The sequence below is a fragment of the Lemur catta genome, chromosome 7 (assembly GCF_020740605.2).
Source record: "Lemur catta isolate mLemCat1 chromosome 7, mLemCat1.pri, whole genome shotgun sequence".
In the NCBI taxonomy this organism is placed as follows: domain Eukaryota; kingdom Metazoa; phylum Chordata; class Mammalia; order Primates; family Lemuridae; genus Lemur; species Lemur catta.
In genome coordinates this window covers 104,295,304-104,313,115 of record NC_059134.1, presented here as the reverse complement: position 1 = coordinate 104,313,115, position 17,812 = coordinate 104,295,304, and the positions used below count along the sequence as shown (strand labels likewise).

Sequence of the window (17,812 nt, the reverse complement as noted above, 5' to 3'; positions counted from 1 at the left end):
GGCTGGAAAATCTTGCCCTCGGCTCGAGGGAGGGGCTTTTACTTGAGACCAGAATCATCCAAATGTCCTCTGTGCCTGGCTGGTGTCCCACCTATCTGCAGGGGCATCCTGGGAGGGCTGGGCTCTCCCTGATGCTCCTACCTGAGTGTCACCCTGAACCCCTGTCCGTCCACGAAGGGGCTCAGCCCCAAATCTGCCCAGCCCACCAGGCTAGGCCCCAAGGTGCAGTGGAGACCCAGGTGGCTCTGGGTGGGGACTTCGTGGTGGGCTCTGAGACACTTTGAGGTGTGTGGACAGTGCCCTGCTTGTTCTCCTTGGGACCCCCTCCTGTAGGACCCTGTTTAGAAACCCGGTCTGTGTTACTTGGGGTCATTGCTACAATCTGATGGCCTGTTCCCAAGGCCCCGCTGTGTGGAGGCCACGGTGGGCCGTGGTGGAGCCACCCCCAAGGAGTCAGGGCCCCCGGCTCTCATCCTCGCCAGGGGCCTAACATGCCGGGCCCTGCAGATATTTCTTATGTCTTGCCTCGATTATCGGGTGTGTCAAATGGTTCCTAAACTCGTCCCTAAACTTTTAGCTCTCAGTGTAGCTGAAAGTGCCCCGGGGTCTCTGGGCCTCGGAGCCAGGACTTGCCTTCATCTCGGTGCCCTGTGACTGTCTGTGAGTGACGAAGGAGGGTGATTCCGTGGCAGCCGTTTCCGGCCCGCCTGGGAGCGGGGGCGGTCAGAGGAGCACTGGGGTCTGCAGCTGCCTCTGGGGTGGAGCCGGGTGAGCTTCAGGGAAGAAGCGTCAGAGCTGGCCCAGAAAGGGTGAGCACCTACAGGGTGGTGCGGCCGGCGAGTGGGTCTGGAGCCCTGTGCCCGGGCGGGACGTGGGGTAGGGGCTGGTTTGTGGCTGGGAGAAGGGCTGGCAGGAGAGAAGGGGACTGACTGGGGCAACTCCCAGGCAGTGGTTGAAGCCAGGTGGCCCGGCTGTGTGGCTTTTGGCTGGTTGTGTAACCTCTCTGTGCCTCAGTTCTCTCATGTATAAAAGGAGGGAACAAAGAGTGCCAACCTCGTAGAGCTCTCATGAGAACGAACTAGTGACCGTGTAGGATAAACTGGGTGCACGTCACCTAACATCACCTGTTGTCATGAGGAAACCCTTGGGGACTTAGCTGAGACCCTCCCCTCCCCTGCCACTCTGGGCCTAGTCTCTCACGCCTGACCCCGACCCCACTGCTCGTGTCTCCGCAGGGGCCGAGGAGGTGCTGCTGCTGGCCCGGCGGACGGATCTGCGGAGGATCTCACTGGACACGCCGGACTTCACCGACATCGTGCTGCAGGTCGATGACATCCGGCACGCCATCGCCATTGACTATGACCCGCTGGAGGGCTACGTGTACTGGACGGACGACGAGGTGCGGGCCATCCGCAGGGCGTACCTGGACGGGTCGGGGGCGCAGACGCTGGTCAACACCGAGATCAACGACCCTGACGGCATCGCAGTGGACTGGGTGGCCCGCAACCTCTACTGGACCGACACGGGCACTGACCGCATCGAGGTGACGCGCCTTAATGGCACCTCCCGCAAGATCCTGGTGTCCGAGGACCTGGATGAGCCCCGTGCCATCGTGCTGCACCCTGTGATGGGGTAAGATGGGGTGGGGGGCTGTGCGGATGTGTGAGGGAGAGTTACCCAGCCCCGTGGTTCTGGAACATTCTCTTGCATCAGAATCCCCTGGAGGAGGGTGTGTTAAAACATGGTGGGGCCCCGCCCCAGAGTTGCGATGTGGGATGTCTGGGTGAGGCTTGGGAACCTGCATCTCTGACGAGCTCCCGGTGGTGCTGACGCTACTGGTGCTTGGATCCGGCCCTGGCAAGCGCTGCCGCGGACGGCCGCGTCCGTGTGCAGAAAGCCCTGGAGACCCGGGCGAGTCATTTCTTCCCTGGGCTTCAGTTTCATCTGCAGAAGGGAGCGGTCCACCTGGGTGGGGGTCACCTGGGGCTTTAGTGTCATGGAGGCAGAGAAACTGGCTGTCCGCTCCAGTGACGGGAACGTGGCCTTGAGGACCTGTTCCCCACTCTGCCACCACTGAACTTGGTCACGTCACCACCTCCGTGTCCTCGGCTGTGCAGTGGGGGAGGGCAGGAAGCAGGCTCCAAGGCCCTGACGCCGTGAGTCCGAGGCTCCCCAGGGAAGTGGGTTTGCAGGCGGGTGTGTGAGATCGAGGGGTCTGGGGAAGAGTGTTGGGACGGAAGGGAGGCTGGTGGGCTGGTCAGCCGGGCCAGACACGCTGGAAGCAGAGACTGCGTCCTGGACCAGCAAAACCTGCCACCCAGGATCCAGTTTCCTTCCTTGGGGGCCACAGGAAGCAAGTCACCTGTCCTTCGCACAGGAGAGCCCTTCAGCCGTGTGCAGAAGGTTCCACTCTGCCCCTTTCCTCCCTCTGGGTGTTCATCCCACGGGTCAGACGTGAGGCTGCCCCAGACCCTTGGTGGGGTGTCTCCTGCCCGCTGCCCTGCGGGATGGGAGATGAGCCCTGGCCCGTGAGCCCAAGGGCCCAGTGGGGAAGCCCACGTGGGGTGGGCACCGCTGTTCCTGCGGAGCTGCCGGTTCTGCACACCGGGCCTGCCGCTCCCGTTTAGGCCCCGTTTACCGAGCACCTTCCGTGTGATGGGGGTGGGTGTCGCCCTTGGCACTGGGGATGCAGCTGAGACCAGACAGGAGGGCGCTGTCACAGACATCTGCTTCTTCCCCAGCCTCATGTACTGGACAGACTGGGGTGAGAACCCCAAAATCGAGTGCGCCAACCTGGATGGGCAGGAGCGGCACGTGCTGGTGAACGCCTCCCTCGGGTGGCCCAACGGCCTGGCCCTGGACCTGCAGGAGGGGAAGCTCTACTGGGGGGACGCCAAGACAGACAAAATCGAGGTGAGTCATTGCAGGGGAGGGGGCTTTGGGCCAAGAGAGAGCACTGGTTCAAGAAGCCGTTTGGTATAGATGCACCATGGGGCGCGGCACCGCCTACCCGTCCCCGGGCCCCAAGTTTTCACAGAGGCCGGGGCTGGCTGCCCCCGCGGCCTCACGTACCTACCAGGTTGGCGTCGATGGACGTCTGGGCTGTATTTGGGCAGACGGAACACAGGCGGTCCCGTTCCTGAGAATGTCTGCTTAGGTGGGATTTGTACGTAACTCGGATCCCTGATGAACTGTCCTTCTCTGTCTGTGAGACCAGCCGGTGGCATAAAGGCTGCGCCAGTGAACTGCTGTGCCGTGCAGGTTTGTTGATGTGCGTGGAAGAAACTAGTCCCCGAATTATTAACTTAATTATTTAATTATAAATTACCCTATGGGGACCTTGGGAGCCCCCACTTGTAAGGATGGAGCCTCACGCTGCAAGTCGGGTTGTCCGTAACCTGGGGGCTGCCTGTATTAGAAAACGTAATTTGTTACGATACTTTTTGACAAAGAGGCCTTGCGAGGGTCTGAGCCCAAGTTGCCGGCACACAGCGTACTGTGGGTGCGTCGGATGTTATCATGGGAGCCGGGAAGAGGGGACATGAGACCCTCTGTGCTAATTTTGCCACTACTTGTGAGCCTTCTGCCGTTTCAAAACATGGAGTTACAGCAAAAAATAAGTGACATATCCATCACCCAGCACAGATGTAAAATACTGATGCAGTCGAAGCTAGAGGCGATCGCTCTCCTGAATTTGTTTTATTCTTAAACAGCGTCAGGGTTTTTTCCTTACATGGATGTCTCCAGCAACACGTGCAGCCTCACTCTGCCTGTCCTGAGACGATCCCAGTGGCGTCGTCCCGTGTGTGTTCTGGGGCAGCTGGCTTCTTGCTCACCTCCGGGCATCTGCTGAACGTTTGTTCGAGGTGTTCTCGGCACCAGTGATAGTTACATTTGTCCCATTGCAGGCGAGTCCCTGACACGGGAACCTCGGGGTGGATGCCACCCTCTTTCCAGTGGCTTCCGAACAATCCTCACGTGGCTGCGTCACTCCTTGTTGGTGTCACCATCAAGGGCCACCTCTGCTCTTCTCACGGCTCGCAAGGGAGGCCTGACCGGGCGGCCTGCGGGGAGAGGGCGGGATGGAGAACACGCGTGTGTCCGAGTTGCAGGATTTCAGACCTCAGCACGGCAGGGTCAGGAGCTCAGTGCTGGGGGAGGCGGGACGGACAACCCTCCCACAGACACCCGGGGAGCTGTAGTGGCAGCCGCCCCTGTCGGGGCTCCTGTAAGTGACATATTCTTCAAGGCGAGGCCCTTACTTCTGGGGCAGCTGAGGATGCTTCGTCTTCACGCGTCCACCTGCCCGTGGGGACAGGCCAGGGACTCGAGTGCCCATGGCACCACCTCAGAGACTCCCACAGCAATGATTTTCTTTATTGTGGAAAAACAAACACAACATAAAGATGATCATTTTAACCATTTTACAGTGAACTATTCAGCGGCATTTAGTACATTCGGAGTGTTTTGCAACCCTCATCGCTGTCGACCTCTGGAACACTGCCATCGCCCCAGGGGGACACCCCGTATCCACTGCATTTGCTCCCCGTCCTCCACCCCGTATCCACTGCATTCGCTCCCTGTCCTCCACCCCGTATCCACTGCATTCGCTCCCCGTCCTCTACCCCGTATCCACTGCATTCACTCCCCATGCTCCACCCCGTATCCACTGCATTTGCTCCCCGTCCTCCACCCCGTATCCACTGCATTCACTCCCCATGCTCCACCCCGTATCCACTGCATTTGCTCCCCGTCCTCCACCCCGTATCCACTGCATTTGCTCCCCGTCCTCCACCCCGTATCCACTGCATTCACTCCCCATGCTCCACCCCGTATCCACTGCATTCACTCCCCATTCTCCACCCCGTATCCACTGCATTCACTCCCCATTCTCCACCCCATATCCACTGCATTCACTCCCCATGGTCCACCCCGTATCCACTGCATTCACTCCCCATTCTCCACCCCATATCCACTGCATTCACTCCCCATGGTCCACCCCGTATCCACTGCATTCACTCCCGGTGCTCCCCAACTACCCCCAGCCCCTGGCGACCATGGTTCTACTGCCTGTCTCTGTGGATTTGCCTATTTATGGACATTTCATGTGAACGGAATCATGTGTGGATTTTGGGGTCTGGCTCCTTGCCATAGCATGATGTTTTCAGGGTTTACCCATGTGGTACCACAGGTCAGAACCTCATTTTTTTTTTATGGCTGGATAATGTTGTGTGGCTGGAGCACGTTTTGTTTATCCTTTTATCAGTCGATGGGCAGTCGTTTCCACCCTTTATCTATTGTGTGCGATGCTGGCATGAACATTCATGTGCAAGCTTTTGTTTGCACACCTGTTGGTAATTGTGTCGGGTATCCACCTGGGGTAGGATTGCTGGGTCCTATAGTAACGTTAGTTTGACTTACTGAGGAGTCGTTAAGCTGTTGCCCACGGCGCCTGCACCATATTCCACCCCCTGTGGCAGTGCGTGGGGTTCTGGTTTCTCTACCTCCTCACCAGCACTTGCTCTTTTCCACCTTGGAAAAAAATTCACCACGGCTGTCCCAGTGGGTGTGCAGTGGTGCCTGTGTGGCTTTTGCATTTTCTTGGTAACTAAGACGCTGAGCATCATGTCCCACAGCAGCGTTCTGAGATACGTAGCCTGGTCCCTGTTTGCAGAATGAGGAACTGAAGTTTAGGGGACAGTAACTTGTGCAGGGTCCCACAGCGAGCAGGTGGTCTCCAGGTGGTGTGACTTCAGAGCCTACCAAGCTCACTAGCCCTTTTCCGAAGGCCCCGCAATTTCCCGGTGTCACCAGCAAGGCCCGTAGCATTTCCCGCGGTTTCAGGTCACGGCAACAGCAAAGCTCAGACAGGTGCGTGTTGTCCGTGGGATGATCTGTATCAGCTGGTCCAGGTGGGAGTGGGGGGGGGGAGGGGGTCCTGGGGAGGGGGATGGGCATCTTAAAGGAGAGAGGACAGAATTCCATTCTCCATAAGGTCCTTGGGCAGTCAGGAGGATCAGAGGGTTTGGTGGGGTCAGGCAAAGCAGGAAGTGCAGTGAGGAAAGGGGGTGTGGCTGTGGCACCCCTGGGCCTACACCCGCTGGTGCCTTCGTTGTCGCGATGACGTGAGCCCTGGTGTTTGATTTCGCACTTGTGGGATCCGTCCGTGCATAGTCCAAGCCCTATAGACACCATAGGGAATGTGAACGTCATGCGCCTCGGTATGGACAAGCAGAGGGGACAGAAGTTGGGGGGCAGACGGGAGGGAGAGGGGAGGGGAGGGGAGGGCTGGAACACCCTTGTCTCCCAAAGCAGGCTGGGGAGAAGCACCGAGAGAAAGGTTGGAGCACATTAAGACCCACCGAGGGCTAAAAATGGGGACATCACAGTCACAGGAGGGTAGGGAGGGGTGACCCGTCCCTCCTTGGCCCCCACAGCGGCTGCTTCTCACTGGTGTCCCAGCCTGTCCTCAGCCCGGGACACCTCCTTGACCCCTTTCCTGAGTCAGAGCCCTTGGGTTGGAAGTTCAGCTACCACGGATGCCCTTGGCCACACTCAGCCCATCCTGTGACCCTCCAGTGAGTCCTGTTCCCACCCCCCTGGACACCCAAGCCCATCCGTGAGCTTCCCCCCCCCCGTTTACCCACCACAGCTCTCACGCCATGTGCCCCAAGACACAACTTTATTTGTGACTAGTGTTGCTGTCACCCAAAGGGGTCTCTGACTGGTGACGCTCATGCTGTGCTCACCCCTCCCCTGGCCACCGCCTCAGCCCTTACCCGAGCCCCAGCCCCACCTGCCCATCTGCCCTTTGTTCTGGAAGCCTGGGGTCACCTTCAGCCACATGCCATGGTCTTGTGTGTGGGGATGACCCTCGCCCTCCACCCACTCGGCTGCCCGGGGAGGGTCTTCCTTTCCAAAATGGTGACATCCCAGTTCCTGCCCGGAGGCCGGAAGCTGTAGCCACCCACCCCCGTCCAGGGCTTGTGCTGGGGCTTGGCCACAGAATTATCATCATCGTCATCATCATCACTTACCTGGGAGCAGACCTTGTCTCCCAAAGCAGACGAGAGCTCTCTGCGGTCCAGCTTGAGCTGGGGTCACTGTGCTGACCCCAGGCGGGCCCAGGATACACCAGGTCTGGGTCTGCAGTGACCTTCTGGCGCCCCTCTGTATTCCCACCCTCATGCTCTCGGTGGCCCTCGCCTGCCCCTGGCCGGGAGTTTGTCCCCTGCCCTGACGTTTACTAGGTAGGTGGCAGTGACGTTGGCACACCCAGAATAAACACTCATTGCAGGAGTGACGGAGCGGGGGCCCAGTCAGCTGTGCTGTCCACGGCACCAGGGGACAAGCTCGACCACCGGAGCCGCGAGCCCGTGCGTGTGTTTCAGGTCTTTTTTATTGCATGAAACCGGGTAACCGTAGCAGTCTGCTTTTGGGTTTTGTGTTTGACAGTGTGGGGTCATCGTTTTCCCTGTAAATGTGTGCTCTCCAGAGGTTGGTCTTACGCTCACATCTCTGCATAACCAAGTCAGCGGGAATACAGGATTCATTATAAGGAAATCACACGTCAGATGGCTTCCTGGGGTCCCCGTTTTGGGGCCGTCCTGCAGACCTCACAGCATCGGGTGCTGCTCCTTGGAGCATGGCTGAGGGGGCTTCTGGGGTCTCCTTGTCTGTCCTCCCTCAGCTGGCAGGTGTCTGTTCTGGCTGCCTTGGGACGAGAACTGAAGCTGCAGCTCGCAGAGCGGGGCCGGACCGTTTGGCAGCTTTTGGCCTTTGGCTGGACCATGTCGTTGTCTGCGGACTTGACCTCCTGGGTCTACCTTTCTTCCCTGAAAAACAAGTGCGCAGGGACTCCGAGAGTCGCGGTGCAAAACCACGGCCCGTGGCCGGGGCCCGGCCCGCCACCTGTTTTTGCGCCATTCTCAACCTAAGAGAGGGTTTTACATTTTTTAATCACTTGAAACAAGTCAAAACACTATTTCATAACCCATGAAAATTATAAGGAATTCAAATTTCAGCGTCCACGAATAAACTTTGTTTTTTCCACCAATAAAGTGCTGTTGGGACATGGCCACGCCTGTTCACGTATGTGCTGTCCATGCTGCTCTTGTGGTCTGGAGACCATTATGGCCTCAGAGCTGAAAGGGTTTTCTACCCTTTCCAGAAAAATCTGCTGACCCCTGTCCCAGGAAATCCATCTCCCAAGTTCCCTCTTGGCTCCGGCGCTCGTGGGTGTCCCAAATTTGATCCTGTTATTTCTGAATTCTGTCTCGACTCGTCCCTCTCCCAGGAGTCAGACCAGGCACATTCTCTGTGTCCCCTCTGCTTGTGCTTGGTGAGAGGCTCCGCTTGGCTCCGGGATTCTTGGAAGGTCTGGCTCCAGGGAAGGGGGTTGCCTGCCGTGTGGGGCCCAGCGGGAACCCGCTCCAGGTGGGGGAAAGGCCTGATCCGGCAGGGTGGTTTATGCAGACGTGTTGTTGCTGGTCACGGTGTGCTGGAAGTTGTCGTCCAAAGACCACTTGGGATCATTTCTTTCCTCCAGCATCAGAGCAGCTAAGAACTACTCTTGCAGCCTGATGTTTTTGCAAGTTGGTGAGTCAGCGAGGTGCTCCGGGGCTTCCATAACCCAGGTGCAGAGCAACGGGTTCGAGGAGGCTTCCGAGTGTCCGTGGAGGTGTCCGAGGGAGGCTTTGCTCGTCAAGGACACGCTGGCCCAGAGCCACCACCCTGCCCTTGCTGTGGGTGCAGCCTGGGAGGAGCCACTTATGGCCTCCCCCCACTTTGTTTGGGGCAGCCAGGGAGTGGGGAGCAGGGTGGAGAGAGAAGTGGCTGCCAGCCAGTGCCCGTCACCGTGGCTCACCCAGGTCCTCTGAGCTCCTTTTCATCGTTTGTGGATGGAGCCGGGAGAGGCGGATTCCTTTGCCTTAGTTCAATTTAACATGTCTGGAAATTGTGTTATTAAAGTGAAGGAAGTAAGGAAATAGGACCAGAAGAGAAAAATCAAAGAGATATATTGCCCTTTCGGTAGATTGAGACTTCAAGTCATTTCTTTTTCTAGGTGGGGATTATTTTCTTTATTGTGTCCATGTACTGCAGTGATGGGCCAGCCCCCAGCCCTGCTTACTGTGAATGGAGGAAGAGACAAGTGTCTCTGTTGGTGTCCCTTGAACAGGGACTCACTTCCTCACCATGCACCGGGGCTGGGTGCCTTCCTGGTGTGGCTTTGTGCTGCGGGGGAGGGCCCCGCCTCTCAGGCGCTCTCTCTGGGCATCCGCCGTGCAGTGTGGTGTGCGTTCATTGCCTTTGTGTGCCTTTCTGTTGGCGGAACAAGAGCTCTGAACCGTTTGGGACCAAGGGCCCACCACCTGCCGTGCGCTGCTGCCTCGCACTGCCAGAACTAGTGCAGCCTGGGCTAACCCAGCGTTTGCACCGGGCTGGCCCTGCAGAGCCCCCTGGGAGCTGCTTTAAGGCTCCTGGTGCCTGGGCCTTCTGATTCTGCTGTAATTCCTGCAGCTGGGGCCAGACCTGCGCTCTGTTTTGTGAAGTTCCCTGGGTGACTGCAGCTCCTGGGCTAGTCTAATCCCTTTAGTTACAGGTGGAGACACTAGGTCCCCGAGGGTGCAGGTGCAGGGACCTGCCCAAGGACACAGAGCACCTGGGGCACCGCGTGCCCTGCCATGCCCTGTTGACCCAGGAGTTTTGCCCTGAGCCGTTCAAGAACAGAGGACCAGAGTCTTTGCTGCTCAGCATGCATTCAGTCTGTCTTGTATTTTTGCCTGTGTTTTTGCCACCTGGAAAACAGAGGATCTGTAGCTTTTCTCTTGAGCCGGAAATGCAGGCTGGCTGCAGGGGGCCTGCCGAAGCTTGCCTGCAATGGCTTTGTTCTCTCTCATCCTGGCCTGAGAGCTTGGATGTGGTGTCTTTACCGAGTCTTCCTTTTAACATAAGCTTCTACGGGATCATCGATCATCAGAACCACGTCTTACGCTGTGTGTTTCGGCTCGTTACAGCGTTTTTATGTTTGACAGTATTTCCTCCTCTGTAGCTTTTGCGGTAGTTGCTCTTAGTCAGCACCGACTTTTCAAGAAGAAGATTGAGCTTTTACATCTCAGAGTAAACAGGGTGGAAAGCATCTCAGACCTGCTGGCTTAGACGTAGAACAAGAGGTGCCCTCAGAGTTCATCTGGTCCTGACTGAGCAAGAAATTAGTTCACAGGGAAGTGGGAGAAACTTGCCTCGGGCCCTGCTGTTGCTTGGCCTTTGGCAACTCTGTGTGGTGGGTGTGATCTGGGGACCCCCCACCCCCAGCACCTGGGGCAGGCCTGGCTAAGGGACCCCAGGACACTTTCCTGTGGTGCACACCCTGGTCGGAGACCCCTCCTTGGTCCTCCAGGCACCGCTGCCTGTCGGTCAGCAGCGGTGAGGGGGAAGACACCTGTTTGCCCCGTGTGTTCACATTGTGCCGCCCATCCCAGCACAGCGTCCACACCCTGGCAGGGGAGGCTGTGGGAGAGGGCTCCTGAGCTGGCCCTGTCACTGCCCGTCATCTGGAGACATGGCATCATAATGCAAATGTCATTTATCCAGCATCCCCGATGAGCCACGACACCTGGTGTGTTTTGGTACCTGACACAGTGCGGATGGAGTGGAGGCTCCTGGGAGCCCAGGCCTGAGGCGGGGTCAGGGTTGGTTGTTGCTGGCGGGCCTCAGCCCGTCCAGACCCCTGTCTCTGCCGCCCACAGGTGATCAACGTTGACGGGACCAAGAGGCGGACCCTCCTGGAGGACAAGCTCCCGCACATTTTTGGGTTCACGCTGTTGGGGGACTTCATCTACTGGACGGACTGGCAGCGCCGCAGCATCGAGCGGGTGCACAAGGTCAAGGCCAGCCGGGACGTCATCATCGACCAGCTGCCCGACCTGATGGGGCTCAAGGCAGTGAACGTGGCCAAGGTCATTGGTGAGTCAGGGAGGCCCCGGCCATGGCTCATTCTTGCTAACTGGCACAAGGGAGAAGTGTCCAGCTGGAGTGCCCCAGCCTGGGGAAAGGCAGGACAGGAAAAGGTGACAATATCTGGCCAAGGACAGATGGGAATGGGGGTGGCGTGTGGACCAGGGATGTCGACCAGGTAGTGGTTATGGACTAGGAGTGTTGGTAATTGTTACAATAGTGGCTGACATTTGTTGAGCACCTGCTGTATGCCAGGCGCTGGCTGAGGGCCTTAGTGCCCAGAGCAACCCCGTGTGCTAATACAGTTACTGCTCTGTCCCTGCGGGAGCAGAGGAGGCAGAGCCGCGCAGCTCGTGGTGCTGAGCCCAGCGCTCAGTCCAGGGTCTGCCTTGACCTCATCACTGGACCGGGCTGTGAGTGTCGTCCACTGTGGCCAGGCTTGACCCTCAAACGCACACACACCCCGCCTTTACCTGGAAGCCAGGATCTGCAAAAAACTCACTGAGCAGGTCATTGTTTGACACAACAATTTGTCTCTTTCTGAAAAGGACTCCAGGTCAGCAAGTCACACTGGAGAGATTGGCATCTGGGGGCGGGAAGGGGGTGCTGTGCCACGGGGCAGGGGCTCTGTTCCCAGCGGGGGCCTGGTACCTGGTACGGTGCCTGCGTGCTGGACGTGCCCAGCAGACCTCTGCCGGACACACGCATGAGTGGACAGAGAGGACCCAGTGCCCACCGCCAAGCTGCCTGAGGTCTAGTGGGTGAGACACCCAAGTGCACTGTGCTGCCGGTCGGGTGGCCTCCCCTGTGATGCCAGAGAGGTCCCTGGCTTAGCGTGCGAGGGAGCTAATTGAGCTTGAAACAGGCAGCAGGTGGGGGCAGGGCTTGCCCAGCAGAAGGGGCAGCCGAGCAAAGGCCTGGAGGTGAGGCTGGGGGCGTGACCTCGAGCAGCTGGTGCTCCTAGGCGTGGGCCTGTGTTGAAACCTGGGTTCCTGATGCAGAGGGGACGGGAGGGTGGGCTGCACAGGTTAGTTCTACCAGCCACTTTTACAAACACATTCGTTAGGCTGGGTGCAGTGGCTCATGTCTGTAATCCCAGCATTTTGGGAGGCTGAGGCAGGAGGATGGCTTGAGCCCAGGAGTTGGAGGCTGCAGCGAGCCATGGTGACACCACTGCACTCAAGCCTGGGCGGCAGAGAGAGACCCTGTCTCAAAACAAACAAACAAAAACCCCACAAAAACACATTCATTATCCACTGTGGAGGGTGAGACTCAACTGTGCGCGATTGTTCAAAAAACAAAAAATAAACGCCAGAGATAAAAAAGGATGCACCCATAGGGCTGTGATTTAAAGGTGAGAAATCCCCCCTGTGACCCCATCTCATGGTTTACTAAGGGAGATAGGGGAAAGGATTCTTTTTTTTTAAGCTTAAATATTTAACACTAGATTAAAGATAATTTTAATAGTGCTTTGGGAGATGAGTGAGATTAACAGACTGGACAAAAATAGACAAACATGCTGCGTACTGTCTGCTTCCATGAAAAGAGACCCCCGTAACTCTCCTGGGAGAGTGCAAGTTCTCAGGGTTGCTGAGGATGTCACTGACTTGCAGGGAGCGCCTGGGTGGGACCCGCGGGAGCCAGTCCCGTCCGCAGGCTGGGAGGGGTGACTTGCCTGGCTGCCTGGAGGCATCACTGCATCCAGGGCTGGCCCACCTGGCAGGGGCTCCCACTGTGCTGCTCCCTGGGTGCCGGTGTGACCCCAGCAGCTTCTCTGAACTCTGGTTGCCTCGACTGGACACTGGGGATGAGAATACCTGCTGCCTGCTAGGCCGATGGAGTGAGTTAAGACAGGTGACCCAGGGACCAGTGCCTGGCTCGTGGCAAGGCCCAGTGAGAGCTGCTGCTGTTATTGTCACTGCCACTCGGTTGTACCTGGGGAGAACTTCGGTTGCCGTCATCCGGGGCTTTCTCCCAGCGCCCCACCTACTGTCCCCAGTTGACGTGTGGTGGGAGTAGAGCCGTGCGTGACGGTGGCTGGGTCCCGCCGCTTTCTCTGCTGGCTCCTGGTGTTCAGGGCCTGTGCTTCCGCCTCCAGGAACCAACCCGTGTGCAGACGGGAACGGCGGGTGCAGCCACCTGTGCTTCTTCACACCCCGAGCAACCAGGTGCGGCTGCCCCATCGGCCTGGAGCTGCTGAGCGACATGAAGACCTGCATCGTGCCCGAGGCCTTCCTCGTCTTCACCAGCAGAGCCGCCATCCACAGGATCTCCCTGGAGACCAACAACAACGACGTGGCCATCCCGCTCACGGGCGTCAAGGAGGCCTCCGCGCTGGACTTTGACGTGTCCAACAACCGCATCTACTGGACGGACGTCAGCCTGAAGGTAACCCGGGCTGGTCGCGCGTGTGTGCGGCTCTCGTGTGAAAACTTGCCTGAACTGTTAGGCCTCAAAGGCTTCAAAAAAAATTTTTTTTTAAAGAGCTATAGTGTTTATTGTAACTTCATTCAAGCTGATAAAATATCAGTGAGAGTATTTTTTTTTTTTTTTTTTGAGACAGTCTCACTCTGTTGCCCGGGTAGAGTGCAGTGGCATCACCATAGCTCACAGCAACCTCAAACTCCTGGGCTCAAGCGATCCTCCTGCCTCAGCCTCCCGAGTAGCTGGGACTACAGGCATGTGCCACCTTGCCCAGCTAATTTTTTCTATTTTTGGTAGAGACAGGGTCTTGCTCTTGCTTAGGCTGGTCTTGAACTCCTGAGCTCAAGCAATCCTCCTGCCTCGGCCTCCCAGAGTGCTAGGATCATAGGCATGAGCCACCGTGCCTAGCCAGTGAAAGTATTTTTAATAAACAAATAAGAGTGACTAATGAGCACATCCTGGAGACACAGGCTTTTATAGAGTGGTTGTGTAAACACGAAACACTGTTGTCAGCTGCCCTTGACTTCAGACTCACCCCCCTCCCCCGCCCCCTCACTGGTGCCCATTTGCTTAGCAAACCCTTTCCTCATTCCCAGGACAAGTGCAAACATCTGGACAAATACAGGAAAGGATTTTTTCACTTTCTAAAGTGGAGCTTGGCAAACTGATCCATGGGCTGGCCTCCGGGTTTTGTAAATAAAGTTTTATTGGAACGTGGCAGTTCCATCTGTTTATGGGTTGTCTGCAGTGACTTCTGTGATCCTGAGTCGAGCTTTGGCAGCCGTGTGGCCTGTGAGGCCCTAAGTATTTACTGTCTGCCCCTTGACAGAGCAGGTTTGCTGATCCCTGTTCTAAAATACTGGACAACTGAAACAGTTAATCATTTTTTTTATTCTACTTTTTGTATTACATATCTTTGAAAGATTTTTTCTGATTTTAAAAGTCATAAAGCTTCTTTGTAAAAAAAAAAAAAAGAAATATATAGAACAATATAAAGGAGAAAGTAAAAATTACCTATAACCTCACTAGTCAAGAGTCAACCATTTCTGACACTTCTGTGTGTTTCCTTCAAGTCTTTTTTCTCTAAGATAGTATTTCTCATAATCACAGTCTTACACTACAGAGAATTCTATATTGTGATTTTTTTTTCCATTTAACATTGTAAAAGGTGTTTTATTTAAGCTGCTACAAACTCTTTAATATTTTTTAAATGTGTAAAATATTCCACTGCACAGACATTCCCTGTTAGACCTAACCATTCCCAATTCCAAACAATATCATAGTAACAAACATCTTTGGAGCCAGGCATGGTAGTGCGAGCCTATAGTCCCAGCTACTCGGGAGGTTGAGGTGGGAGGATTGCTTAAGGCCAAGAGTTCGAGACCAGCCTTGGTGGCATAGTGAGACCCCATCTGTACAAAAAATTTTTTAAAATTAGCCAGGTGCAGTGCCGCATGCCTGTATTCCCAAATACTTGGGAGGCTGAGGCAAGAGGATGGCTTGAACCCAAGAGTGTGAGGCTGCCGTGAGCTATGACTGTGCCACTCCACTCCAGCCAGGGTGACAGAGTGAGACCCTGTCTTTTTAAAAAACAAAACAAAACAAAATTCTGTGTGTACTGTGTGTAAAGCCTTTTTCTTGTATTTTGAATAGTTCTTTGTCTTTTATATTTTTATTAGTTGGAAACTTAGAATAAAGTTTCAAGAGGAAGATTCCTGGGTGAAAGGATGCAAATGTTTTCAAGCCTCACATAAGTACATATGTAATATGTGTATCAATGTCCAAGTTGCTCTTTCTTAAAAGGTTGCATTTTGCTACATTTCAAATGTTCGTTTTGAGGCTCTTGAGTACTGGCGACCTGATCCCACATGTGGTCAGCAGTTGCTCCAGGTGACCTGGCTCCTCGTGGTTAGGTGTCTACAAAAGATGCTGGTTCCTAAAACGTGGCCCTTTCCCTCCTCACCTGCCGCCAGACCATCAGCCGCGCCTTCATGAACGGGAGCTCGGTGGAGCATGTGATCGAGTTTGGCCTTGACTACCCCGAAGGCATGGCCGTTGACTGGATGGGCAAGAACCTTTACTGGGCCGACACCGGGACCAACAGGATCGAAGTGGCCCGGCTGGACGGGCAGTTCCGGCAAGTCCTTGTGTGGAGGGACTTGGACAACCCAAGGTCGCTGGCCCTGGATCCCACCAAAGGGTAAGGGCCGTGTTTGTCTGTGGCATGCGTCCCCATGCCCTGTGACCGCTCTGCCCCGGCCAGCACAGCCGTGCCAATGAGGCAGAGTGACTGGCTGCCCACCTGGCACTGTGCGATTAGAGTCGCACTGCCCGCCATTCCCTGTGACGGTGGCCAGGGCTGTTAAGACCCTTGGAGGTCGTCTGGTTCACTCACGGATGGAAGCTGAGGCCAGAGCAGAAGGAAAGGATAGAAGTGGCTGTATCAGGCCCTGTGCTGGCTGCGTTCACCTGGGCTGGCTCATTGGAGCATCTGGGGTGGGTGTCTGTGTCTCCGATTTCACAGATGTGGAAACTGAGGCTCAGAGAAACTAAGTGACTTCCCCAAGGTCATGAGGCCAGTTAGAGCAGAGGCTGGCCCGGACGTTCTGTCTCAGGCTCCCGTCTAGGCCTCTTATCCTGGCACCGTGTTGTCAGACTCTGTGATTGCAGAGTTGGTGTCGAGGTCCTGAGGTTTCAGGCGGTCCAGGAGCAGCTCCTCGCAGGCCACTGAGCTGCAGCTGAGCACCCGCCTCTGGAGGGAAACGTGCTTTTATCTGCCGGGCAGCTTGGGGGCCCTGCCGTGGGCACTGGGGCCAGACGGGCCCTGGGCAGGGTCTCTCCCTGGACCTGTGCTTGCTTCCCTGTGCAGTGGGCACAGTGCCCACCCCGTAAAGTGGCTGTGATGCACACGGAGCAGCTCGATCCCTGCCTGTCACGTGCTCTGCTGTGGGAGAAAGGAAGATTCCAGGACAGCAGGGCACGCAGAAAGAGGCCCAGGTTTAAGGAGCAGGGCAAGGCGAACTTAGAAAATCCTGGCTTCAGGATGTGTTTCCTTTTCTGGATCTGCTAAGAGGAGGAAGGAGGAGCCGGGGGAGCAGCACAGGGCCGAGTCTGCACCCCGACTTGCGAGGCTGCCTCTGCCTGGGCCTTGTTTTCCACCCTCTTCACGCAAAGGGATTGTCTGTCCATTGTGCCCCGGTCTATCCCGGCTTCTGCCTTTTTCCCGCATCCAGTGGAGCTTAGTTAGCATTTGTCCCGACAGAAGCAGCCCGGCCTGGGTGTTCTAGACGCGGCTGCCTTGTCTCTGCTCCTGCTTTTGTGTCTGTAAGTGCGTGTTTGCTCCCCTTACAGCTGAGCCGCTGCCGGAACTCAGGGAGGTGCATAGCGATGGCCTTGTAGGGACGTTTGGGCTGCAGGGGTCTCGTTCCTTCCCTGCTTCCAGGACATGGCTTTCTCCAGGAAGGGAGGGCTGAGCTGAGCAGACGGTGGCATTGTGTGTCCCCTGCCACCGTCTGCCTTGGTGAGAGTGGACTCACCGATCCCGCCTGCCCTTCTCCCCGCTGCCTTCCAGCTACATCTACTGGACTGAGTGGGGCGGCAAGCCCAGGATCGTGCGGGCCTTCATGGACGGCACCAACTACATGACGCTGGTGGACAGGGTGGGCCGGGCCAACGACCTCACCATTGACTACACTGACCAGCGTCTCTACTGGACCGACCTGGACACCAACATGATTGAGTCGTCCAACATGCTGGGTGAGGGCGGGCTGAGCCCGGGCTTTGGCATGGAGGGTGGGTGGCTGGGTGTTGGCCACCTCCCGGCCCCACCACGCTGCGCCCCTCTGGCCTGCAAGGCCCCTGTAGGAGGTGTGGACACACCTTGAGCGCATCAGCCTCACCCTCCTGGGGGTCGTCCATGTCCCCCTGTGCTGCCATTGCTGTGGTTGTGTCGGGAGAGGCCCTGGTCACAGCTGTTCCCCATGCACCTGCTGGCACCCGTTTCCAGCTAGGCCCTGGGCAGGGACAGAGCAGAGGTTTTCATTGATGGGGAAACAGGCTCAGGGAAGTCACATGACTTGCCTGAGGTCACAGAGCTGGTGAGTTGTGGAGCCCTCGTGGGACACCAGCGCTCAGTCTCCACCCAGCCCTGAGCACCCGCTGTGCTCGCAGACTCCCAGACCCCTGGGCTGCTCTGTTTCATCTCCTTGACAGACGGCGAAAATGAGGCTCAGGGAAGCTTTAAGAAAACCTGTCCCTGCTCATCCAGCTGTCGGGGCAGGATTTGAACCTAGAGCAGGAACTCAGACTGTTCTGCTAGAGGGGAGTGGTTATGTTAGTTGTCCTGGATGATGTGCCAGGTGACTGGAGCCACCGTGCTCCCCAGGGACCCCCCCCCACCCTGCCCAGGTGGGAGAATGGAAGGTTGATGGAG

General features: G+C 56.7%; 1 protein-coding gene across 1 annotated transcript in view; it reads left to right on the top strand.

Annotated features, from left to right (window-relative positions):
- The window catches only part of LRP5 (LDL receptor related protein 5), a 105,509-nt gene that overhangs the window by 58,809 nt on the left and 28,888 nt on the right, over window positions 1–17,812 (top strand). The window contains exons 6-11 of the mRNA XM_045558267.1: window positions 1,236–1,632; window positions 2,742–2,913; window positions 10,749–10,965; window positions 13,055–13,344; window positions 15,354–15,580; window positions 16,952–17,136. Coding sequence (XP_045414223.1) covers window positions 1,236–1,632; window positions 2,742–2,913; window positions 10,749–10,965; window positions 13,055–13,344; window positions 15,354–15,580; window positions 16,952–17,136 — 1,488 coding nt within the window. The remainder of the gene's footprint in view (window positions 1–1,235; window positions 1,633–2,741; window positions 2,914–10,748; window positions 10,966–13,054; window positions 13,345–15,353; window positions 15,581–16,951; window positions 17,137–17,812) is intronic.